Raw genomic sequence first — 26,680 nt, 5'->3', positions numbered from 1 at the left:
AAAAATTTCAACCCTTTCCTTGGACCAAGCATCTGCGATTCGTTTTACCAAGTGACTTCATTTCGAATCGTGCAGTAGAAGAGCGACCTGAACGAACAGGTCGCGTACTCCCGTATCTAATTAATCTATAGCGCTACGCTAGGAAAAGGTAGCATTAATTAATTAAGCGAGAGGAGAGGGTTTTAGAAAGAATGTTCGAGATGCAAAACATAAAGTATACTTTATTTTTTATGTTTCACAGAACGATCTCTAGACTGAAACGCAGCGTCGTGTCGCGCTTGAGGTTCACTCGAAGACTGGCCAGAACAGCTGATCCGGTAATCCTGGCGACAGACGAGACCGTGGAAGGGCAAGCAAGTCGCGAGATCCTTCCGCGAGCCCGTGTTTACGCCTGATACTAAAGCACAACAAATACACGCAACATTCGGTCACCCACGAGTTGAATCGCTCGTGTCCTTGACATTGTTACTTGTTACACAACGTGCTTAGTACTTGGCCGCAACTTCACCGTTGTCTCTGTTTCGCCGGCACAACGTCGTTGACCGCCGCTGAAATCGCTTTCACTTAACGTCCCTCACGCTACGTAGACACCGACCAGGAAAGCAAGCTGAGATTAGACGGGTTAGTAAAAACCAAAGCCAAAGTCTGTAAGAAAGAGCCTGGGCTTTAGAAAAGCTCGGTGACGCACGCAGGGCTCACCGGACAGGACACCGGCGAATGATCTTAAACCGAGGAATGAGGTGAGTCAAGTTTTTCTTCTCACCGAAAATATGTCGTGGGTAAAATAGCTCGGCGATATTTCATTTTTAATCGACTGACTAGATGATTATTTCTCAGAGATGGATAACTTGAATGGTACGGGGCTTGCGAAGCGAAGCTTGATTTTTAAGTAGGACATGACATTTCAGAATTATATACGTAGGTTTATGAATTTTACAGGTTATTCTTTCGCTTATTGTCAGTAAACAGAATGAATCTTACATTGCGGTATTGTATTTTTGTGTAATATCAAAATGTTCGACTCGACAACTCGTTTGATCATTGAGAATGAAAATCTTTGCCTTTTACATTTTTGTACAACTTCTGTCTACCTCGAAATTTAATTTCTTTTGGCTTTTGTGATAACAATTACGGTTCGAAACTTGGACGGGTAAGGTTTTTTGTCTCGCCTTCGGCTCGTACCGTGAACCTTACGTCTTGTTAAAATGCCTCATCCATACCCGTTACGAAATGTACTGTTCTAAATCAAGTATAACAATATGACCACATTTGCTCAGTGCAACTATTAGCGCAGTCCACAATGACAAGGAATTTTCATTAAAAGCAGGTCCGACAGCTGATAAGATTTACTGTTTTTAAATTCGGGAGTTATTATATCAATGAAAATTATAGTTATCGCTAATTGACAAATCAGATATCGGTTACAAGGTACAGCTATAACTAATTTAGAACATGATGTATATCAACAATAATCCATGCTCTATCAAAAAAATTATTCATTCTTTTCGTTTGACTTTAAAATCTTCACCAATAGTTGACATTTGAGTAAAAAATCTTATCAGAGCATGGAATGGTTGAACAAGTTCAGTTCAACCAATTTCTTTCTCAAAGTTTCCATCATCATCCATGTAACAAACGAAAAAGTCATCTGTTCTCTTTCATCTGAATAACTTTTAACCACTCTCTGACAGTTTAAAATTTGAAATGACATGCATTTATTACCACGAAAGCCAGACGATCTTGCAACAATTAACCAACCTCGCGCAGTAATTGAATTAGTGATCGATTGAATGCGCATGCGAATGTCTACCACAAGCAATGAAAAAAAAAAAAAAATACAAGTTTTGTCACCCGTTAACTACATTAAAAATGCAAAAACTTGGAGTTACTAGCGCTGTGTAGTTCATACTTTGGAATTTGTATGCTTGCAGGCGAAGTGATTTGATGAGATGCCGAGATTGAGAGTACCGAAATCTTTGCGGAAAGCAGCCTTGGACGGCCTTGCAGCTTATTTCGCAGATTACGTTGACCAGCTATGCGTAAACCGGGCGTTGAGTGACGTACGCCAAGCCATCGTTCTGATCAAGGAATACACGCATCCTTGTCTGCCACCAAGACTGTACAATGAGGTCTGCAGGAAATTCCTGGCTAAGTTTTTGTGGATCCAGCGAAATCGGAATAAAACTCACTCTGCGAGCCATAACAGAGCTGCACTGGAAGTATTAATGGACCTAGATATTGTCGGACTGCAATGTGTCGGTGAGATAATGAAATATTTCGATCCTGCGGACGCGGGCAGGTTTCAAAGGCTGAGCGTACTGAAGCTGCATCACGTGTGGAACCATATCGGACCGAAGAGCCTAGAAAACTTTGACTTGCGAAATCTTATCGAACTCCATGTAACCTTTTTGTGTGTCGACCGTGACCTCGAGGTCGTTGGAGCGAACTGTCCAAAGTTGCTCGTTCTGCATATCGAGGAATCTAGACGCGTTACTGACAATGGATTGAAAGCCCTTCGTCCGTGCTCCGAGTTGCGCGTCCTTTGTGTCGCCGGGTGTCAAGTGACCGATACGGGGATAAATGAACTGCTTTCTACGAACAAAAAAATTATCGAATTCAACATGGGGCGCCACGCGATTTATTCCGCCGAGGAGAGCTTTGACGTATTGTCGAGGCCCAGATCGTTAGTCTGTCCCTTCATGAAACGATTCTCCATAAAATGCCACTCGATTACGGACGAGCATCTGCACGCTATCGTAGAGCTGTTCCCAAATTTGAGTTATCTTCGCATCAACGGTGAAATCAAAGGCGATCTCTGCACGTTAAAGCGACTCGATAAACTCATAGTGCTCAATTTTATTGTCAGTAGATACAATTATCAATTGCCGATGGACAATATGAACGAGCTTTTGACGAGCATTGGGAAAAATATCATCATGTTGAACTTGAAGCAGCTCACCCAAGCCGGTTTGAATTTTATATGCAAAGTCTGCGTGAATATCGAGCACTTGACATTTCATTATCCAAAATATTCACCCCCACGTCCAATGGTAGTGCCTTCGTTTCGGAAATTGAAAATGTTCGAATGTATCATTCATCCTGAATATACAGGTGATTCGCGTATCCTGGAATTTTCCACAATGCCGGAACTTAGACATCTTCGTTGCTACGACGAAGTTCTCAGTCGCGGTGAGTTCATGGAATCCCTAGAGCTCATTCTTTTCGACCACAAAAGGTTTCCAAACTTGAAGACAGTTTTTGCAAGCGGAATTAATGCCGCAATCTGCGAACGGATGAATCAGGCTGCAAAACAAAAAAACATTAACTTCTTTATTCAACCGTATTAAATGATTTCGTAAATTGTACCTTTAACATTGTTCAACATAAAGTGCATTGCTTTAGTTTTGGAAGTGAAAGTAAACTGAGCAATCTAATAATCTCAACGTTACAATACTCTTATAGATTTGTCGTTTATCTTACAATTACACATTGACTACTGCATACTATATTCCGAAAAAAACTGACCATTGTGAGTTGAAAACCGAAATATACCGTAACATATAAAATCGAACAATTCATTCCTGTACATATTTAGAATAAAAAATTCTCACTTTCAAGACCTGTCCATCTCATTACAGCTACTGGCCACTTGGGCAAAGATAAAAAATACGAGCTGACAGCGATCGAGCATCAAAATCAAGGCAAAGCGAAGGAGATCGTGATAAGAAAGTAAAAGTGGTTCGTACAATTTCTACATCTGTTCAGGCTGAAGTTTTTTATCCAAGCAGAAAATTTCTGAACTGTAATTTCAACCTTATTGCGGTAGGTACGTAGTTATAATCAAGCCATCTTGGCTGTGACTCGATTAGATTAGAGAGTCTCTCCGGATTCAGATAAAGATCGAACAACTTGCCATTCCTTTAAACTTGAAGTTGTTGACGTAATGCGAAAAAGGATTCGACAACCCCGTTCTATACACAATTCTGAACAATTACACTACAATACATTTTCATTTAACGCAGAAATAAAGAAACAGCACGGATCCTACGAAATTGCAATAGTAAATTCGTAGGATTCCTGCCATTTCTTTATTTTTACGTCAGATGAAAATGTATCGAAGCGTTTTTGTTCATAACTGCGTATAAAACGAGACTTTGAGCCCTTTATCGCGTTTGAGATACGCGGACATCGATATTTGGAGATATGTACGATAAAGTCGAAATCGTTTTGGGGCATCCCCTTAAGATAACAATTTATCAATCAGAAACCCAACCTTCTCTGGGACAAGGCATCTGCGGCTAGTTGTACAAAGTGGCTTGATTTCTAATCGTACAGAAGATCAACGACCCGAATGAACGCGTCGCGACTTGCTGTACCTAATCAATCCATGGTTTGGTCACTCTCGAGGTGAATCACTCGTGTCCTTGACATTGTTCAGGCGGCAGCGAGGTGGTGGGGATGGAGAAAAGAATCGCTTGGCACTTAGCTGTGCTTCGCCGTAATTCCGTTGGCACAACGTCGCTGACCGCCGCCGAGATAGCTTTCGCCGGCACGTCGCTTTCGCTCCTCACAGACACCGATTCGAAAAATATCTTGATCGAAAATTCATTGCTGGTGAAGAAAAAAAACCACGCAAGCTTGAGAGCTTTCGTATTATTTTTATGACTTGGCCAATAGAAAAGCTCAGTGACAAGCAGGGCTCACCGGTCAGAACGCCGGCAAACGGTGTTAAACTGAGGAATAAGGTGAGTGACGTTTTTTCTTCCGACGAAAAATACATCGTCGTTGAAATACCTGGGCGATATTTCGTTCCGAGTCGATCGAAACCTCCGCGAGAATTCGGTACAGGTTAGAGTAATCTCCGATTCCCGCGCAAATGTCCGCGATTCTGCGCTCATCGATCATTCTCGACTGATCGAATGTAATGGCGGTTCGGTCACGTGACGACGCTGTCGCTGTTGCCGAAGCTTGTTGCATAGGCGCTGCTGGGTGTCTCGTGGCATCTATTTTTAGATCGCGTCGAGAAGTGGGGAAGGACATAGTAGTGGGAACATGATGTTGTATACTTACATCATGAGTGGGAAGAGGTTTGTAACCTAGGGTGTATTCCGAAGTATACTCGCAGTACTGCAAGTACTGGCAACCGCGTTCCGAAATCGCGCGACAGATTACTGCCGCCAGTCAGTGACGTAATGAAATTTGTGACGTTGTTGACTGCTACTGCGAGAGAGAGAGAGAGAGAGAGAGAAAACGCGCAAGCGCAACGCAGGAATAAGAAAGGATGACGCAACCACGTGGCAGCTCGTGCATATTACACTGAGAAGGGGAGTGCCAAGGTTGGGAAATAAAGTTTGGGGTTAGGCGGCACGTGGTTGCAGTACTAGCCCATAGTGTTACAATGCCCCAGCCATTTACGAGAAAGACAGAAAATTTCAAAATGCTGAAATGCTGAAATAAAACATGTTTACAGTTTGAACTTCGTTGTATAGTTATTTTTCAATTAGAAAAAAGTGTGTGTGTCAGCTCCGACGCACGACTGGAGTTTACTCCTTACGAACGATAATTATGATATATATCGAATAGAAAAAGAGGGTAAATGAACGCATCTTCCAAAATGATAAGAGAAACAAACATATATATTAACTTCAATCACTTGATGATTTGTTTAATAGTATATAAAAATACACGTATCAATGCATAGAAGTACAAGAAAACTTTAAAATCAAAACATTAAAAGTTGATGGTTAGGTTGCTGTTTGCGTACGTTGTATCGATACAATAAATGCTACTATAGGTATGTATTTATTATACAGCATGCATACCCTGTACTCGGCAGCAGTATACAAGATGCGGCAGAACTTCGTAATACGCAGGCACACACACACACACACACGTACAAATATACGCACACATTCAACTCTCAGACCAGAGGTAGTGAACTATACAGTGAGACTACGAAGCATCGCACAAAGAGGAGGCCCCGAGTATAGGATACACTCTGTAATGTATTCAATCTGATTCTTTTGCACGTTCAATCCTACAGATATATATGTTTGTCTCTTTCTACTTAACGCCTCCAAGTTTCCGAGTGTTACACTTGATTTTACTCCTCATAAAATTATCGTACCGGGCCGAATTGGTGATATTGAACAGCAATTTGATCGTTCAAATATATTTGAATTCCGATTCAACTAATTGTAAAATTACAATCCTTCAGGTGCACGGGTATTTGATTGAATCCTTCATCCTCTGAAGTGGAGGATATCCTTGTGCAGTGATCTCTAGACGTGGAGCTTTGACCCGTGGCAGGTATACCGATAAATTGAAGTTCTCGAAGAATTTCTCACTCGTCGGTAACAATTTGCTAAAGACCCTTGGCCCACTGTTGCGGCACAGGACAGGACAGGACAGGACAGGACAGGACAGGACAGGACAGGACAGGACAGGACAGGACAGGACAGGACAGGACAGGACAGGACAGGACAGGACAGGACAGGATCGGCACAGGACCAAACAGCTCCGCTGCACACTGTTAGTGTAACGCAGTAACAAGACCGTTAGGCGCAAATAACCCTTACCATTTTGTATGAAACCAAAGATTTTTTACGATTACTATTCGCAGTAGATCCCAATAATCAAAGATGAATCGGCAAATCATTCCATTTCTTTAAAGTTTTAGGTTTTAAATTGATAAACATAAAAAAAATTTAAGTCATGCCAAGTTGAATTCCTTTCGATTCCTACGAATTTGAAATGTTTAAAAACGGGATTCGTCAATTCGTGTTCACTCAGTGGGGCTACTTTGAGAAGAAGTTGCTCACGAACTATGCACTTTATTTACGTGTACGATTCCACGCAAGATATGAATCCGTTCCGATACTTGTAGAAGGTATACACACGTATTGAAAGTTGTATGGTATCCACATGTCGAATCATTCTGACGCAGTTGTTCAGAAAGAAGATCCGTGTAGCGGACGAGGTATTGTACAGTCAATGAGACCTCCGTTTAATTTTCGATGAACTTTGAACGACGTTATTAGGGACAGTATAATGAGAGCATGATGAGAGATTACGTTTAGGATTTGATACGAGAAAGTCCATACGAACATAGAAGGGGTAGAAAAAATATTCATCTATCAACTTTGTTTATCAATTATGTTCACCGATTGTAGAATATGACACAGGTAAGATCAAAACGCAGAAAATATTTAATGAAATAAAAATGCATTTTTTTCTTTTTCTTGTTCAAATCGTTTTTGAAACGGACTAAAAAGTATAAAATAATATCTTCTAGCCCCGTACTTTTTAGTCCGTTTGAAAAACGTTGTGAATTAAAAATTTTATTGGACGTTGGTCTTAAAGCGCGTCAACTCATCGGATTTTATGTTTCGATATGTTATTGCAGAGCTGCTAGTCCTTCTTTCTGAGATGCCTAAATTGAAGCAAATATCTTCCCTGGAAAGCATAGCTCAGGAAGCTTTGCTGGACTATGTTGTGCAGCGTTGTAAACAGCTAGGCGAACCAATTACGGTCGAAGAGTTTTACTTCCGTATTGCTCGTCTCAAGAACATTTTGAAGGACATACCTCCAATTTTGTTTACGTATCTGAAAATTTACAACAAATTTCTCAAGAAATTCTATCAGGATCCACGTGAGACCTACGCAAAATGTGGCAACGCTCCGTTGGCGATCATATTCGATATGAACATTCCTGATCTATGTTGCGAAGGTCAAGTTCTGGCCACTCTTGACCGTCATAACGCACCACGGCTCAAAAGTCTGAAGACGCTGGACCTGACGTATTTCCCAGACACTGAATCCAAGAGTCTGGAAAGATTCCAACTGCAACATATCACGACACTGAAACTGCCAACTCACTGTACATTGAAGCATCTTCGAATAATCGGACAGAGGTGCCTGAGGTTGAGAAACCTGGATGTTAGTAACTCCAAAAAAGTCACTGATGCGGGATTGACGGCCCTGAGAAAATGCTCCGGGTTGGCCTGCGTCGATATTTCCGGATGTAAAGCGGTTACTCGGAAGGGGATCAAAGAATTTCTGTCCAACCACACAGGCTTAAAGCAGATCCATTTGGAATGGGTCGAAACGGACTCGACTGACCCGAATGAGTTTGTGCACCCAAACATCGAGCGTCTCGGCATCGCATCCACTCGTCCTCTCCTAGACCAACACCTAAGAATAATTGCTGAAAGATTTCCCAACTTGACTTCGCTTAAATTAAACAACTGTCGGTGCACGGGCGACTTGTCTTTGCTGATTCCGCTCGAGCAACTCACGGAGTTTGAATTTGGGAGATGCTGCACCTTTGATTTCGACAGTTTATCACGACTACTGGCAACTATTGGCGGCAGGATTACTTCGCTGAAAATCCTCTGGTACAGAGAGGGACTAACGCAGAATGACTTGAATTTCATATTCTCAAAATGCGTTAACATCGAGCATTTCGGATTTAGCTACAAACCGTTTCGAGCATCGGAACGACTGGACATACCGACTTTGCCCAAGTTGAAGACACTGGAGTGTTACTTACTTCAGATTTACAAACGACGCAAAGTAGAAATTATAATGAATCCAATGCCCGAACTCAAACAAATATCGTACTCTGGATTCAGTCATACTCATCAAACAATCGAAGCAATGATATTAAGTGGGATGAATTTTCCTGAGCTTGCGGTGATCGGCATCAACTATGAAATTAACGATTCGCAACGTATGGAGAGTCTTAAAGATATCGTTAAAGCAAACAATATTGATTTGATCTTCGAAAATTACGTTCCACCGCAACCTTGAATCTCCTGACTCCGGAACTTCTATTTTCAGTAAATCCCTCTTTCTATCACTCTTACTGGAAACAATATTTTTATAAACATATAATTATGTTAAATACCCGCATGCTGATAATTATATAAAGATACTCGTTAAGCGTGTTCAAGCATTTGTAAGATGGATACTCATTTGTAAGCTTGAACTCTAAAGTGATGAAATCATTTGTAAGACAGAAACTTATCTCTAAGCTAGACCTTTAAAGTGATAAAATAATTCAAGCTGTAACTAATTTGGACTCTTTTGCTTCTCTTGTCAGTTTATGCTTTTATATGCGAATTCAATCATTACTTGTACTTTAAGCTGTTTACATTTTTTACTGTGAAGTTTTTTTTTTTCTTCGTGCGATGAATTCAATTTTGAAATCTTGACATAAACAACATTTAATACACTGTTTGCTTCGCTCATGAATTTCAATACATCGAACGTGAAATACGTACTGAATTTGGCATATTTAATTACATCTAAATGCCAATTTGACACATACCGAATTACATTCTTATCTCTGCTTGTCTCTGCAAATACGTTATTGGGTTCATGTCGCTTTATTTTGATTTTGTCATTTTCAGCCTTATTGTTATCGTTATCACTTTAATATTCTCGAAAAGGCAAGTTGTTGCTTCTCACCTTCGTATGTGAAAACGGTTAATTGCTGGGCACCGCAATTCATAACGTTTAGAAATTGAATTGAATCAACCTCTGAACCAGAGAAATATTGTACATATTATGAAAACTTTACAGTTCAAGGCAGTTTTTCAATTTCATTAACGATAATTGTAGGATTGATATCCGTGCTCTATCCGCCCTTTTCATTTCGACTAGACAAATTTCTCTCTCCGCAATCAGAAATCTGCTTCGATGTTCACTGAATTCTGATTTCAGGTGATCCAACCGAAAAGATGGCTAAACTAAAGCAACCGACTCCTCTGCACAAGATGGTCCTCAACTTGCTGATCAAGATCGTAATCGACTATTTTGTCAAGCTCAGTAGTGTGGGGTCGTTGGACGATCTTCGCCGAGGTGTTGCTGCGGTCAAAAAGGAAATATGCAGTCACATTCCTCGCGAATCGTCGGCAGAGTTTCATAACAGAATAATCGAGACATTTCCATACAATTCGGGAGAATTCCATACAGTTACCTGGATATTTTTTCCGGAAAGCTACCTAAACGCTGTTCTGGAAATCGTGATGGACGTCGAGATTCCGGGACTAAAATGCGAAGGTCCAATCGTGGCCGGTCTGAATCCTCGCGACGCTCATCGACTCGACGGTTTGACGGTGCTGAACTTGTCGTCTTATCTGGAAAGAATTCCCACGAGCTTCGGACGGTTTCGTCTACAAAATTTGACGACGTTCGTCCACCGGGAACATTGCACCGACGTCGACCTGATCGTGGTCGGACGAAATTGTCCGAAGCTTGAGACCCTGGACGTTACCGACTCAGAGAAGGTCTCTGACCGAGGACTGCAAGCCCTTGGTCAATGCTCGAAGTTGCGCACTGTTCGCGTTGCTCTCTGTCGGGTGACAAATCGAGGCATTAAGAAGCTTCTGTCGGATCACAGGAACATCGAGAGGTTGGCCGCCTGGCCGGACAACGGCTACGACGGGTTCAATTGCTTTTCCAACTCAGACTCGACGAAATTTTCATCGATAATCAACTTCAACGTATTGATGAAACGAATCAGAACCACGCACCTGAATACCATTGCAGACAAGTTTCCCAGCTTGACTTTTCTCGGGATTCATGGATGCCTCGTTACTGGATACCTCGACCCCCTTTTGTCTTTCGGCAAACTCTCTAAGCTCGACTTGAGAGCTGCCACTGGTTGGAACTGGCCCAATCTCATCCAAGTATTGGCGGTTATTGGCGCTAACATCACCGAACTGAAGACCGCCTCGAATCGCGAAGATTCTAAGCCCGAATCCTTCGTGTCGCAGAGTGACTTGGATCGCGTGTTCGAGTATTGCGAGAATGTCGAATGGTTGAGCTTCGATTATCTGCTGGAAAAAGACGGCGAAGAACTAGTGGTACCACCTTTTCCAAGGATGATGCACTTCCACGGTCATGTTGAACGGAAACACCACGTCACGTACAAAGCTCTCTTGATATTCGGGGCGATGCTGAATCTCGAGGAACTGCTCATGAATGGATTTTACATCACCGCCGATTTCATAGAGTCGATTATTTTAGACAACGCGAGATTTCCAAACCTGACTAAAATCATGGTACCTGTGATTTCTGGTTTTAACAAAGGCTATGGTGACATTCGTCGGATCGCGAAAGAGAATAATCTTGATTTTAGGATCACGGGTGTCTTGTAGAGACGAGTCCCTCAAAATTTCGACCCCGTATTGGTATTTTTGTTTTATACTGTAACCCGGCTCGATCAATTCTGCTGCTGGTCTGCGAATGACGTTCATCAATTGTTAAAAAATTACGGCGTTTTATCTGGTTGAATTAGTTTATCGACCGTGCCTTTATGTTATTGCATGTTGTAGTGCTTAACAAAAATCATTGTAACGAACTAATCCAGCCATGTACGATATATCGAATTTTTTTTTATTTTATATTAACGTATATATCTACGTATATATAACGTATATATCTATATCTACATACGTATGTATGTATTTATTTATTTACCGTGGAATAATATTAATGGCATTGATTTCAACTATTCGGTATGGAATAAATCTAGAGATTATACTTCTTTGCTGCATCGAATAATTCTTTTTTGAATTATAAAACGATTTCTTCGCCATGCTTAATCGACATTTTTGGCAAAATCAAGAAATAAATTTTCTGTACGACATATCGCCTGGTGTCCAGTAATTAGAAAACAAGAAATGGATGATGCAATGACCGTCAATAATATTCCACAGTAGTTATTAGCCGATATCTTGTAATATTTTGTTTAATGTCAACTTGTTATTTTGCACCAAGAGATTATTGTATATATTGACATCCTCTTATAAATATAGAAATATTTGGACCAAAGAAAATGCATGCATTGTTTCTGCGATTTCCTGTCGATAATTTCACCGACATACGACGGAAAACCTAAACTGAGTATCGTAAAAACTAAATTGAGTATCGTTGTGTCATGTAACCCGATTCCTTCGCAAAGTTAGGCGAATAAAGACAGAAACGGATCTATTTAGGAATGTTTCAATCTGTTTTAGCTGACTGATGACACGATTCGACAACGATACTCGATAACGTAAACTGCTTAAGGTTTCTACTGTTTTTGTTTCATTTTAGGGTAAAAAAGTAATATTTTTCTACGAAATATTTTTCTACAGAAAGGAATTCGAGATTCACATGAGAAATAATATTGCGTGAATTTTTTTCTACAGGAGAATCGTTACACTGAATATTTTTCGACAAAATATTTCTCTGCAGACTCGAATAAACAGGCATGCGAACGTCTACCGAAAACAAAAATACAAGTCTTGTTGTAAGATTCTTTTGAATAATCATATCACGCGCGTTTGTGAGTGAAAAAAAAATCACGCCTACATCTTGATGGTGCAATAAATTTAAGATACATAACGTGATACATTTTTATGGTTAAATATATCGTCGATTATACACTGCAGATTAAACATCAATTACTATTCGCTGTGTTATGAGGAAACTGTCGATTTCATGTATACATATATAAAGTTCTATGTCCGAAAACTAATGTCTGTTGTAGACAAAGACGATACGCCGAACCTAGACTGTTTATGTTTATATCACGCTCTCGTGCGTCCGAAGCGACAGATACGATTAAATGACTGATTCTTGTTCAGTCTTGTCGGGTATTTGAGAGAATAAAGACGTAATAAAATTTGATGAATACGATCTCAAGTTAATAACCCATTCCCCATAGAAACAACTTACGAATAACTTTTTTTCAATAAAATTAGTGTGAAACAACTGTGGTGTAATTGTTTCCTCTCGTAATTCAGATCGAATAAAGTTGCTTTGATGCTAATAAAAACAACAACAACAACAACAACGATGATAATCCATTTGCGTCACAATTTATTTTTCATCGACAACCCTACGGACAAAATCGCGCGTGATAATGATCAGCTGAGCCGAAAAGAAAATTCTTTGATGTGCCTAGCTCAAGTCGTCTTTGCCAATTAATTTCGGAAGAAGGCCGGTATTGTGTGTGACGCAAAATAAACCGCGATGCCTATCGTAGCACAAACAGAGACGGCAAACTTGCGTTTTCCTTCAGCCTTCACCGTCTGGTTATTCCTCGTTGTTATCCCGTCGTTCGTATCACAACAGTCGAAATAGTCAGTCTCTGAGTCGCTGTAAAATTTTCGAGTGTGTCGAATCATCTCGGTGTTTAGTGCGCCTTGAGTTTTGTTGTGCATCCGATCGCATAATTGGAGGATTTCTGCACACGGAACGTACAAGGTAAGACTGCGAAGACTCGCAGTAAAATGTTTCGTAACTCAAATCGATTAACGTATTGGTAAATCTTGGTGAGCGGTCATTGAATGTATAAACGTGTATTAACGCGTATGGCCTCCCTAAAATTCACAAAGAAGGAATTCCAGTACGAATCGTAGTCTCCTTTTTGTTTATAGCCCGACTTACGCCTTATCGAAATTAATTAATTCATGGTTCACTACAAATGTCAACCCCCCTGCCTCCAGAGACAAAGACAGTTTTACATTGGTAGAAAAAATAAGTAAACTGATTATTCCAGACAATTACATTTTAATATTACTAGACGTAATATCTTTATTCGCCAATGTACCTACAGATCTCGCTATGTTAGCTGTAAAGAACCGTTGGGCCTTTCTAGATAAAAAGATTCCAATCCAACTTACTGAACTTGTTAATGCCTTAAACATCTGTTTTGATTCGGCAATCTTCAAATTTAACAAGGACGCATACGCGCAAACAAATTTGATTTTGACATACCCTTCTATTTCAGATATGTTGACGATATTTTAACTGCTGTCCCTAAAGAAAAAATAGACTACATATCGAACATTTTCAACCAATATCATCCCCGATTACAATTTACCATTGAAATAGAAGTTAATAACGGTATCAATTTCCTCGATTTATTGCCGATACACGACAACTCTAACGTCAAAACAGATTGGTTCCACAAAAAAACATGGTCTCAAAGATACCTGAATTTTAATTCCCACCACCCGATGTCTTACAAGATAGGTACCATCTTTAATCTTGTTGACCGAGCCATCAAATTATCAAGTACCGAATTGTAGTAAAATTACCTAGTACGCCAAACTACCTTATGAGAATCTACGACTTTATTTGATTGATAATACAATGTACGGTCCATACGGACACGACGGGTACAGTCACTGAAAACTGATCGATAAGATTATTCCATTTATCAAGTGAATTCAGTAGAATTTTTAGTAAATTCCAAGTACCGTAAATGAAATTTCCCTTTTGCGTATTTCCAACAAAGTTAAGCAAAATGACAAAATTATAATGCACATTTATTGAGAATGCTTAGTAATTCACTTTATAACACGAAATTTGTAATTCAACTACACTTTTGTGCTGTAAATGTGTCGTAGATTTTCAAATATTTTCAACAGTGTACGTCCAGTTGTTGAAACTATGTTCGTATGATCTTGTCTGAATAATTACTGTATTAGCGTTAACCGTATTTAAGTCGAGTCAAACTACGTATGGTGCATTCAACTCTGACAAAAGTTGCAGGAATCATCTCGGGTGGTCTAAATACTTATCCGTAAATAGTTGATTATAAATTAGTTAATCGAACCGTACTCCATACTATCGAAGACTACAGAACAGAGCTCACCGCACTATACGAATATAATCCTGATGAATTCATTCATTCTTCTTTATCTTCTTCATTATTCTTCATTATCTCCAATCACTAATTGAGTCATTTTTTTATCATGGGATATATCGTTTTTTACTTTCCTGAGTTCTTTTAGATTTTCGCGGAAAGTTAAAAGTTTTGTTTCTTTTCCATGTTTGGAAAGTATCGGGAAAACTTGGCATTTCCGCTGCATAGAAATCTCGTTTAGTGGATCGAATTTGAGGGTCTGTTATGAAGTTCGAATACAGCCTCAAAGTCGCCAAAAACTTGAAACATGAATTGCTACTGTTCTAATACTTTTAAGCCGAAAGTTGAAAATAACAACCTAGAATTAACAGGTTTACGCATCTTGACTGTTACCTATTATTTTTCGTACAGTCTCTCATATCGATTCCGGGATGGGTAATTAATTTAGTTTACCACACATTTTCAGTAGCTTTAATATCTCGTTATCTATAACTCGTTATCAATATCACCCAATAATGTCTCGAAATGAAAAATAATAGATTGTATTTTCAGTTAAATAAATCTATTCAGCATATGATTTATCAATAAATAATCAGTTAACCAGATAATTTTGTAGATAATTCTCGAAAATTATAAACCACGTCAAGTGCAATGGATAAAAATATTGCTCAATGTATGTCGAACTTTAATTTAAAAATATTGTATGTATATATATATATTTGATCGTGAAAAAAAATGCCAAATTCAATTTGCTTTCTAAAATTCTTGATTTCTGATAAATGCAGTAAACTCAGCTTACAATTATTGAATCAAATAAACGTAAAATATTTTTTACGATCATCGTATCACTTCTTTCGTATCGCAGCCATAATTAATAAAACCATTCAAGGGATCAAGGTGTCGAGCCGATTAATTTCCTAACCCTGGAACTTCTCATCCATACTAAGGTTGTTCGGTTTCACAAGACAGGCGTAACCACTCAAGGCCCAATTCCCAACTCACCGCCCGCAATTGATAGCGTGAGTTTCCGGGCCCATTTCTTCTCCCATTTTCGAATTTATCTACACGAGCGCCGTTTCATTTCCCACTCCGGCGTCTGTGCGACGTCAAAGCCAACTTCAAAGGTCCTTTGGTCGTCGGCGGCTCGTTCCTTCGAGTCCTTTTATCGGGCCCTGGAAAGCGTCGGGGTTGAAAAGCGCGTATGGTGGTGAAAAATAATTGGGCCTTGTCGAGACCGATCCTACGGCACCTGGCCTGCAGAATTATCAGGCCCAGTGCGGCCGGATCGCTTTACCGCGAGATATTTACGCCCGGGTCTTTTCGAGGGCGAGAAGACCGCTTCAAAGACGCCGGCTTAATACGCCGGCTCTTTTAGAGGGCGAGAATTGGCCGATTATCCAGGCGCTGAAAGTGACACTCTCTTCATCGTCGGGGAAAAGAAACGGAGAGAGGGAAGGGAAGAGGGAGAAACGAGGAAATTGGGGAGGGAAAAGCTCCTAGTCGAAAATTACGCGGGCAGAAATAACGGGGCGATGGCGTCAAAATCGCATTTGAGATGATATAAATGGTTTCGAGTCTCTTTTCTCACCGCCGCTTTCTGCGTAGGTTATTGGAGCTATTTTGAGACCCGGAAAATTTTCCGGTAATCCCCTTGTCGGCCGATGTTTGAAACGATTATTCATATTTCGTAATTTCTCGTCGGTGAGAAGTTGGTGCGAAACGAACTAAACTTGGTAGCTGAAGAAAAGAAAACAAGGAAACACTGCAATAATCATGGGATCACTTGAGTTGTATTAATGGAGAGAGAAAAAAAAACCGCAGGAAAAGAGGCACAGATTAAGGAAGGTTTTTGGTGAAACATACACATGTCAACCGTATCTTTTATTATAAATGTAGAAAAATTTTGTCTGCCCACAATGACTTTTACTATTTTTACACTAAATTCTGCATTTCAAGAAGTATATATTTTACCGAAAAACCTGATGTGTCCCTTTTTTTTCTGCAGTTTTGAAGTAGAATCTGCTCTTTTATGCACTCCGCGTTCAAAATTACTTAAATTAAATTTATCCTAATCTTTTCTATTTTCATTACTAATTGATATTTTCCTTTTTAATCATACGATAATGCCCGTATTTCTATTTCACTTGAGAAAACTTTCCATAAGCTGCGACTACTTATTATTATTATTCATGTTATTGTTGTTGGTTTTGTTGAAAAATACTTTGACTATTTTTTCTTGCTCGCGAAATAAGTAAACTAACATTCTCTTATCATTTTGACGACATCGACATATAATTGTGAGGATGGGGGTAAAAATGTGTAAGGATCTCGAAATAAAAGGTTCTTGATAGTATCGAATTTTTGAGAGTGCGAAAATCTATTTTATAAGATTTTCGAAACTTCGAAAGCTGAAATGTAGAAAAGTCAAAGTATACTAACGGCAGAATGTTTCAAAATTGTGCAGAATTTTAATTCCATAATTTACCTCTCTACACTTCATGTTTTACATACGCGAGCTTTCTATATTTTGAAAATTCGATACTTATGACCTTTCTAGTTCCAGATCTTTCAACATTTGACACGAGTTTATCACCGAAATTCTTGTAATAACGTTAATTCTGCCATGACTTCTCAGTGCTTGACAATAGCAGATATTTAATTTGAATCGCATCAGTTTACATGCTTCGTATATCGAACATTTTTCAATTTTAACGTAACGAATTTCGTTACATGTTAATTCCACTGAGGATCATAAAAATATGCCAGCCCTGAAAAGCGTTTGACAAACTTTTCTTTCCTTAAAAGCTTCGCGTCGTGAATAAACGTGATCCAAAACTTCGATTAAAAGATCGAAATTCGGCTCGATCGTGTCGTTAAAATTTTGAAAAGTCGATTTTCTCGATTTTCACGAGAAAATCTCTCACCCCGTATCTCTTACGCGATCTTCCGTGTTTCCAATCGTTCAAAGTAAAATTTATCACCCGCCGTGAGATGTTTCCTCGGATCCTCTGCAGGGGTAAAAAAATTGTGAGGAAGCTGCGAGGCGTGGATGAATTGATGCCGTAGAAGCAACCGCGCCGCCCTGTCGACAATGGGTGATTTTTGATTGTTGTTAAATATTTTCGTCACCGAAGACATCTTTGTGAGGGCGGGTATCGGCTCGGTGGGGGTTTTTCGAATTCGTTTGTACTTTTAAAACGCCCGGTCGCCTTTCCCTCCATTGTCCACCCTCCCCTACCCTCGGCTGAAGTGAGAAAATCTGAGAGGAACTCTTTTGACTTCCCCGAGGATCCTTCGCTCTCTCTATAAACGTTCCCTGCAAGGATCGTCTTAGTGAGCGGTTATCCCGCGGGCTCCCGCTATTATCCCTCAGCCATTTTACCCGCCTTTCTATACTACCTCGGTTTACCCTCTTAGGTTCCATGGGCGTCCCGGGACTCGGTTTTGTGCCTTTTACGTCACCTTATAAGCTCACGTCAAGCCACGATGCTAATTCTCCGCTTGATTAATGTTACATCTTGCGATGAGACCTCGTTTGTTTTCGATAACTGATTATTGAGAAATCGATTTTTGCATTTATACTTCGATGAGACAATTCTGTCACGTCATTTTTCATTCCACTCTCGACATGCGAATTGCGTTTAATTGGATTGAGAAAGCTCATATTCGACGCTTCGACAAATTACGTCAGACGTATGTTCGAGTAAAAGATAATTTGAAACGAGAACGCGGTAAAAACAAAGATTTGAAAAGTTTCACTGACGATAATCTAGTAACACGTTTAATTAAAAAAGATACCCTGAATACGGAATTTTTATTTTTACAACACTTCATTGCGTTGACAACGTGAGAGAATTGATCCCAGTGTTCTACCATTTTTTTTCTCTGTTTTTCTTTTTACATTTAAATTAATAAAACTCGGTTCATTCTATTGAACGATAGCTCACTTCAGTAGTAAATAAATTTTTCATAGATCCTGTGAGTTGGATTTTGAATGATACTGATATATTTCTTACTGAATCACAAATTTATCATTTCTGAATTACAACCATATTACATGTCGGATATTTTTTTTACCAATTGACGAGCTCAAGAAAAAACTTGTCGGCCAATTCGTGTGAAATATATACTCAACTTGACTAAATATTTTTCATTAAATTCGGACTGTGTGAATTCTTTTTCTTCTCTTATTGCGACGAATCAACAAAGCAATCTTATGTTTTTGACGTTGCCGATAAAACAAAGTTTTTGTAATTCAAATTTGAAGGGTTTTGAATTTTTTTCCTGGCTTACAAGGACTATTTTAATCAGAGGTGACTTAAACTTAGATATATGTTTAATCTGAGCGTAAGTTATCGTATTAATTCAGGATTTGCTACAAGTAACGCCATGTTCTTGAACGAATCGAGTGCAAAGACTGCGTAGGTAAGTTTGCTTATTAAAAAAAAAAACAAAAAAAAAAAAAACAACACATCGACATCAGCCGCAATTCACGCACGTCCCTTTTAGACGGAAGCAGTATCTGCAGTTGCAACAACAGCTGTGCGACGGAGTCGAAAGAATCCGTGAAAGTTAACGATCTCCATAGTACGTGACACAGAAGATTTTTGGGTAGGTATAAGAAGAGGCGAGAGTTTTTAAACGTAGCGAAGTTACATTCACGAGGTGAAATAAATTGTCACGGCACGAGAATGACCCGTCTCTCGTTTTCACAATAATGGCGAATTTCGGCCCGAAACCGGACAAGCAGGGCCCAAAACTCGGGTAACCATAACAATCCGGACCCCGTCTTCGACAATGGGCCTCGGAACGATCTGTTGAGCCACCATCGTCGATGGATTTTCCACCAGTCCGATCAAACACAAGCAAACATGGGCCCGAACGGTGGTCGGGCCCCTCGGGCCCCTCGGGTGGGGGCCCATTATGCGATTCGGCAACAAGACGCGCTCGACGTCGTCGCAGAATGCCTAACTGATCCTCTTTTGTCGAAGCATGCGAGTCGCCCCGGGCTGACAACTATTTTCGTGCTCGCGAACACGTGTATAAGGCCCCGAAGAATCTCCTCAGGGCCCAGTGGAGAAATTCACCCCCGCTGGGACGCCGCCGATATCGAGGGCCCCGAATTCTGACTTGTGCCCCGATTGTCCATTTCGTTCCCCTTCTCGCTCAAACGGCGCACATTAGCGCAGCTGATCTTTTCACCTTTGCATCGCCATTTCTCAACAAGCATAAATATGTCCGATTGTCATATCGCCAAGCAAGTTACACGAATCCGCTTGTTGTTTTTTTTCAAATTTTTTTATCTGGTCAATTGTGAAAGTAAAATCGTGAGACAGAAATTTTCTAACTAGGAGAGAGAGAGAGAGAGAGAGAGATTTATTCGTTGTAGCGGAATATTCTTATCCAAATTCGTTTGAATTCAATTTGCAGTGTAAAAGTGCTGAAAGCAATCAAATGATTCTTTTTACATTTTTTAAAAGTAGATTTGAAAAAATAGCTCTGAAAAGTTACAGCGAATCTTATTACTGAAACGGAAACCGATTCATTCGTGTCAAGTAAAGATCGAAGAGGATAGGTTGTAAAACTTGGAATATTGTTCCAAGAAATTTTGTTAACTTGATTCACTTAAATTTTCTCTTTTCGCGCGAAAGGAGGAAAGGACGAAGGGAGGGGAATTATCCTGCCGCCTGCATCGACGAGCATCGATGATCCTGCGCAGTGGATAAATTTTTTGCGTCTCTTAGGGAGGGAGGAAACACAAAACCGGGTGGGGGGGGGGGGGGGGGCATCGCGAAAGACGAAACCGGATGCTGGGGCTATTAAAAATTCGCAAGATTTCCGAAGACGAGCGACTGCGCACAGCCGCCGGACCAACCGACCGGACTGCCCGCTCAGAAAACGAAATGAGGAAGAAGAAGAAGAAGAAGAAGAAAAAGAAAAAAAAAAAAAAAAACCCATTTCTAAGCACTTCCTGTCCGTTTTCGGCCCCCCCGAATTCCCCACAAAGAAGCGTTTCACATCTCTTCACGGGGATTATACCGTCATTGAGAGGAGATGAGGGGGGGAAATTATAGTAATTTGAGTGGTAACTTGAAATGGTTGCGTTGCCTGGGTTCGTTTGTACCTAATCCTGTTTCCTCTTCTAACTCACACTCGCAATCAGTCACGTGACGCTAATACCGGTAACAATTTTGACGGAATAAGGTGGATTCAAAGACGCGTATGTCGAAGAGAGGCCTTTGTGCATTTCCGTGTGTGTGGAATTTTCAATATTATGATTTTAACTGAGGAAATCCAACACTGAGATTGGAAATTTAATTCATTACACCTGCGAAACGATTCGGATTCAATTTACAGACAATTGACTCACGCGTCTCCGTTTTTTAGTAATGAAATTGGGTGTTTCGACCAATTTGAAACTGTTATATTCACGGACAAAAAGAAATTTGACGATATTCGATCAATTTCAAAATTATAGCCTGCGAACTGCGCCGAGAGAAATTTTTAGTTCCGGTTACCGCTCGGTCCTCAACTATTTTCATTTTTTACCAGAATCGAAAAATATAGTTCAAGGTGGAAAATGAAAATTAGTTTTCTAGGTGTTCCCGGAAAGACTAATATCCGTTACTATTCTTTCTCATTACGATCACTGTTGCTATATTTTCTTGCAACTGTTGCGAAAATTTAATGCTTGTGCAACAATAAATTGACGTTGAAGCCTTATTTAACTAAAAAAGTTTAGTTAACCGAACAAACTGATTTTACGTTGCAATTATCAAAAAAAGATCGGCGACAGCGCAAAATGGTTAGGCGTACCCCGTTTTTCGTAATTTCAACAATATTCAAACAGTTTTTTCAACGACACCTGTTTTACTGAATTTTTCTTGTTACTGTAACAAGTGAAATTTTTCTCAGTGTGAGTATATTTTTTAGGACCAATCAACTTTTTTCTAGTCGTCAAGATCGTTATAATTGCTTTCGAGTAATCGATATACGATTTCGGAAAACTGTCTTGGACGAAAAAATGAAAGTTTCACTTCAAAAGATATTGTCAAATTATTCGAACCGTGCAAGCTGAAAAATGGGCGACAAAAATCACTGTTCTCTGACATTACAAATGTGACTAAGAAATTTTGTAATCCGTATTCGAGTCGATAAAAAATTGAATAAAAATTACAAAAAAATTCGTTTCGAGCGGGAGATTTTTAGGAAGCGATGGAACGCGAAGTGGGAGAAAATCGGCGCGTAGTAACGAGAAACTTGAACCCCTGTGCGGTGGAGGTGAAAAAAACGCGTCCCTCGGATCGAAATCAATGAATTGCTACGAGATATCGAATTTCCTCTACATACACACGGTATTAAAGAATTTTTTCAAATTGGAAGAAAACTTCCCTCAGCGATTAGTGTAGGTAGGTAGGTATATTATACGTATAATGTATATCGAGTTGCAATCAGGCGGGCAAATATCACGTTTCGAGATTATATTCATGGGGTTATTACATGGGCGAGGGGAAACCCTCGCGAGGCCGCAACCCCAACCCCTTTGTCAAAGATTGATCGCACACACACACACACACACACACACACGCATACTCGTAATAAACAGCGAGCCTGGCCGCAAGCACCTGCTGCTCTTTCTCCCATGGCGCGTTTGTATGAAATTACCGTGAAAATTTATAGCGAAACCCGCCGCCGTCTGATCCTCGCAACTTTGCCGGCTTCAAACGGCGATCCTTGATAATTCACCCCGTACCTGATATATCGATTATTTCCCAATTTTCATCGGTATTTCAATCAATTTTTATCGTTCCACGTGAGAAAAAAAATAATAATAATAATTACAACAACAACAACAACAGCAACAACAATTACAATACATAACGCACCTTGATTAATTATTTCTCGCTGTAGATACGATTGAGCAAAAAATAATTTTGCACGACAGATGATGAAGATGGTAAACTCGATTTAACGTTACACGGATCTCCAGCAACACGAACAATTTATTATTCAATTACAAAATAAGTTAGTGGGTCTCCAATTTTTACAATTGAGATGAAATGTCAACCATCGGTAAGATTTTCATTAGACAGGTATTTGTTTTACGTTAGATCAAATAATATCAAAAATGATTACTTTTCAAAAAGCCTCCAGCGTTACGTAGTAATTGCGTGCGACTTTTTTCGTATTTTAAAACAATTTTGTTATGCAGCTATTCTGGTAATGGTAAAAAACATAAGTTGTTGTCCAATTTACTATATCCGATAATTAGCCATGAAATTATACCACTTATTTGATATTTGTAATATTCAGACGAATTTTCAATTGAAAAAGAAAGTTTTTTTCACGAAGAAAATTATTCAATTCAATTTAATTGTTACGTTTTATTTTTTTTTCTTTTTTTTTTTTTTTTTTTGCAAACACAGTTTCGAGGTTGATCAGATTAATAATTATATATTGTAATATCAATTCTCAAATTACCAAAACCATTTATAGAATTATTACAAATTTCGAATGAGAAAATGTGTGATGCTGGGAGCTTTTTCAAGTACACGAACATACGACGTGATTTGAAAGAAAGAAAATTTATCGATACACCACTTGAAATTTCACGTGAACGGAAAAGTTTCAGAGTTTCATTGACGTGTCTCCTTTATAAATGTGACTGACAGGTGAGAAGAAGACGATCAGAATTTTTCCAAATTCCGGTCATTATTCGTAGATGCAACGTCTGACGGATGGTAGCAGGTCGCGCGGCTCGTTAGACGTGTGAAAAAGTCTTTGGTTAACGAAATTAGCCGGAATTGAGGGAATAGAAAGGAGGAATCCCGAGATCCTTTCTGAGAGGAAAAAAATAGAGGAGGGGGAAGAGGGGGGAGGGGGTGTGTTGTAAAAAATCGTGGGGTAAAAAAAGGCGGTCGGGGAGAGAAAGAGAGGCGAGAGTCGAGGGAAGATCTATTTTAATCTGATGATTGTGAGGCGATGGGCCTAATTTAATCTTTAGGACCCGTTCGTTTTTTTTTTTTTTTTTACTTTTCCCCAAATCTTCTTTTTCCTCCTCTTAACCACCACGGCACCGGGTTCTCACGACGTCACGTGTTCGCCTGCACGTGGTCAACGGTTTTTGTCGGCTTCCCGAAACCGCGCAACGCCTCGTTCTTAAAAACTTTTTACGACCTTGTCGTGGATCAGATTATCTATTAATAGACATGAGTGGGCCGAAAATTCATACATAAACCATCACCCGAGACACTTATTACCGAAATTCCCCCCCCCCCCCCCCCCCCTGATCTTCACGACCTTTCCCTCCCGACTAAACTCAGGCTTGAACTACCGTTTGATTGCGTTTTTTGTCACCTCGAAGTCTCTCGAGCTCAAAGAAACGAAAAAAAATTCTCACCACGATAATCGCATTTGGCACTTGACTTGGGACGTATACCGGGATGTAAAAAGTTTGACGAAAAAATTTCCCCTTTGCCCCAAAAGCGTCGCGACCTCTACAAACACACGTTCCTTTTACGTTCAGATCTTCTTTCTTCGTCCCCTAAATCCTTCCTTTTTACAAAAGAAAATGTGAAATGACTTCATAAATTCGTCAGCCTCGGCTCGAATCTCGGGGAAAAGATTCAAAATTCACCTTGGAAATCGGAAATCTGCTAACGATTCGGCTTCCAATTAGCGGCTCTAGTCTCTTGCCAGACGGAAACGGTGGTTGACCAGGACCATTCTCATGTGCAGCCACTTGATCGAGCACGTGGTTTTCCAGTTTTCGTTTCACTTTCCCGAACATATTTATGCTATGTGACAAGAGCCGACACACGTGGCGCTGCTCGCTAACGAAGGCGACTGTATTTTGTGTCGATAATTGCTTGGATATTAGGAAATGACCACTTACCGTTCGATTTCTCAATATTGTAACTCACTTTGAGTAACATGTCCTTTGATGCTACATCTTCTTCTTCTTCTTCTTCTTCGTGTCTTGTATGTAATAGAAATAGGTCCAGTTTGACCGAATCCCAGTTTTAACGGACCACCCTGTACATTGTGTAAATATAGTGGATGTGTTTACCCTAAAACCACGTGCGGAACACGCTGCAGACGCTTTTGGAGCACATGTGTATAACGTAACGCGAAACCTGTGGATGCCTGGGTGAAGAACGTCAACACAAGGAGGTTTCTGGGTTTGGTATACACATAAGAATCAGCACCACGGTCGCCGAAAGTAACGCCTGTCAGTCAGGCTGGTGGTTGTATTCGTGGACCCTTTGGTATGGAAGCGTAGCGTGATTAACCGAAGCAAGAAGTTCAAGGATCATCGAAATGTAAACTGCGATACACCATGCGAATTACGTCGTGAATGGATAACACGCATTAAAATAGCACTTCAACTCGCGTAACGCTTTCTTGGAATAATCACTCATCGACGAGACGGTATCTAAATCGAAGTGTGCGAGGGACTGATCGTTATCCGAAAAAGAGTGTTAACGGGATACATCAAGAGTTCATGAATTCGAGTGGTTTCAACTATCTTCAAGTGAAGTTTTCTGACCTGACGAACTGACGCTGATTGCGAGTTCGAGTGACTTGAATGACTTTGCGTGACTTTGACTAGCTTACTTGGACTGACTTCTAGTCTGACTGAATAGTCTTGGTAATGTTCGGATTAAGTGCATGGGACAATCGGTGGCGAATGAAATACCGAGAGCTGGGCCGAGTGATCGAGATAGTCTGAAGAGAAGAACGATCGTTCTCGAGTACAGTGTGGAAGAGCAACAATGAGCGTCTTCTAATTGTCGCTGGAGGATGGGAAGGCAGTGGAGAACAGGATGGTTAGTGCGTGATGGAGTGCCGACTATAAAGAAGAAGAATGAGAAGAAAAAGAAAACGAAGAAGTAATCTGGTTTTGAAATCTCCCAAGGATGAAGACGAGGAAGCATAAATAAAAGAAGGAATAGAAGAAGCAGAAGAAGAAGAAGAAGAAGGTGGAGCTGCTCTTCAGCCGGCTGTGGCGGAAATCTGTGGTGTGCGTTAAGATACAAATATTTCTATAATTCCCCGACACAATAGCGGCCGCATCTCGACAATGGGCATTGGCCTATTGGCCGAGTTTTTGGCCTCTGTAAATCTGACAGTGGCGTAGCTGAGGCCAATAACAGACTGAAAAATGTCATTTGCTACAGCAACTGTAGGAAAATCTAGTAAAATTGGTATTGTTGCAACAACGGTTTCGATATTGTCTGGAATTGGAATAACACGTGGTACAACTTATCATCGCGATACGTACAAGGATATATGATGCAACATAACGGTCTTAGTAGTTATACAAGAAAAGTTCTGTCTACAGATTCGCATACCGACAATTTACCGACATTCCGAAAACAGAGAAACTGAAAGTTGGGAAGGGTTCGTGTCTGAGCTACGAAGCGGCTGGAATGTCGGTAATATGCCGGTATGGGAATCCGTCTAGCCTTTGCGTGAAAAATTGTCGTTTTCTTTCCAAAACTGTGTTTTTTTCAGATTGAATACTAAGAAAAAAATGAAAACATTCGAGGATCGCGCCGTCGAAACAGCTAGAGATTTCACTCCGTGAAGTGAGCCGAGATCCGCGGCTGCACCATTGGCCCATTATCCACTTAGTATAGGTTTCCGAGCCCTCGTAAGATCGCCATAAGAGGGCTATGGCTTTTCTATGGGTTTCCTTTTACGTAGATTGACGATTTTAGCCCCTGCACGTGTTCGACTGTCTGACAATGGCCCTTCTTCCACTCCTTGTACTCCCGTGTTTGAAAAGCTCCGCTGGCTCATGCCTCAACCGGAGATAAATTCTACGGTGTGTTACTTTCTGGGTTTCAGCTATGATGCCGCAGCTAACCGAGGGCCGAGAATTGCCGTCGGGGAGATTGACTGACGCTTCGTTTGTCAGAGTTTATGCCCCGTGATCTCGAACCAAAAGCCCCTCTTTCCTCACCCACGAGTCGCTCGGAACTCGCATCTACAAGGGTCTCAAAACTGCTCGGTTCACCGATTCTTCGC

General features: G+C 40.3%; 2 protein-coding genes across 5 annotated transcripts in view; both read left to right on the top strand.

Moving 5' to 3' along the window:
- The window catches only part of LOC124210652 (uncharacterized), a 94,580-nt gene extending 90,981 nt beyond the window's left edge, over nucleotides 1-3,599 (top strand). For all 3 annotated transcript variants that reach the window (XM_069138081.1, XM_069138079.1, XM_069138083.1), the window contains 2 exons: nucleotides 242-740; nucleotides 1,932-3,599. In XM_069138081.1, coding sequence (XP_068994182.1) covers nucleotides 1,950-3,347 — 1,398 coding nt within the window. In that variant the 5' untranslated portion in view covers nucleotides 242-740; nucleotides 1,932-1,949 and the 3' untranslated portion in view covers nucleotides 3,348-3,599. The remainder of the gene's footprint in view (nucleotides 1-241; nucleotides 741-1,931) is intronic.
- Nucleotides 3,600-4,763: 1,164 nt separating this feature from the next.
- LOC124210655 (tubulin monoglutamylase TTLL4-like) overlaps nucleotides 4,764-26,680 on the top strand; it is a 101,497-nt gene continuing 79,580 nt past the window's right edge. Inside the window, exons 1-4 of one of the 2 annotated variants that reach the window (XM_069137958.1) lie at nucleotides 4,764-5,592; nucleotides 6,218-6,309; nucleotides 7,406-8,840; nucleotides 9,727-13,260. The gene's annotated coding sequence lies outside the window, so the exon portion shown is untranslated. Of the gene's footprint in view, nucleotides 5,593-6,217; nucleotides 6,310-7,405; nucleotides 8,841-9,726; nucleotides 13,261-25,650; nucleotides 25,671-26,680 lie in introns of those variants that run through there. The other variant, XM_069137992.1, reaches the window with a different exon arrangement.

Source organism: Neodiprion pinetum, chromosome 1, assembly GCF_021155775.2.
Source record: "Neodiprion pinetum isolate iyNeoPine1 chromosome 1, iyNeoPine1.2, whole genome shotgun sequence".
In the NCBI taxonomy this organism is placed as follows: Eukaryota; Metazoa; Arthropoda; class Insecta; order Hymenoptera; family Diprionidae; genus Neodiprion; species Neodiprion pinetum.
Note: the sequence above shows the minus strand (reverse complement) of the source record. Positions and strands in the feature narration are given on the sequence as shown.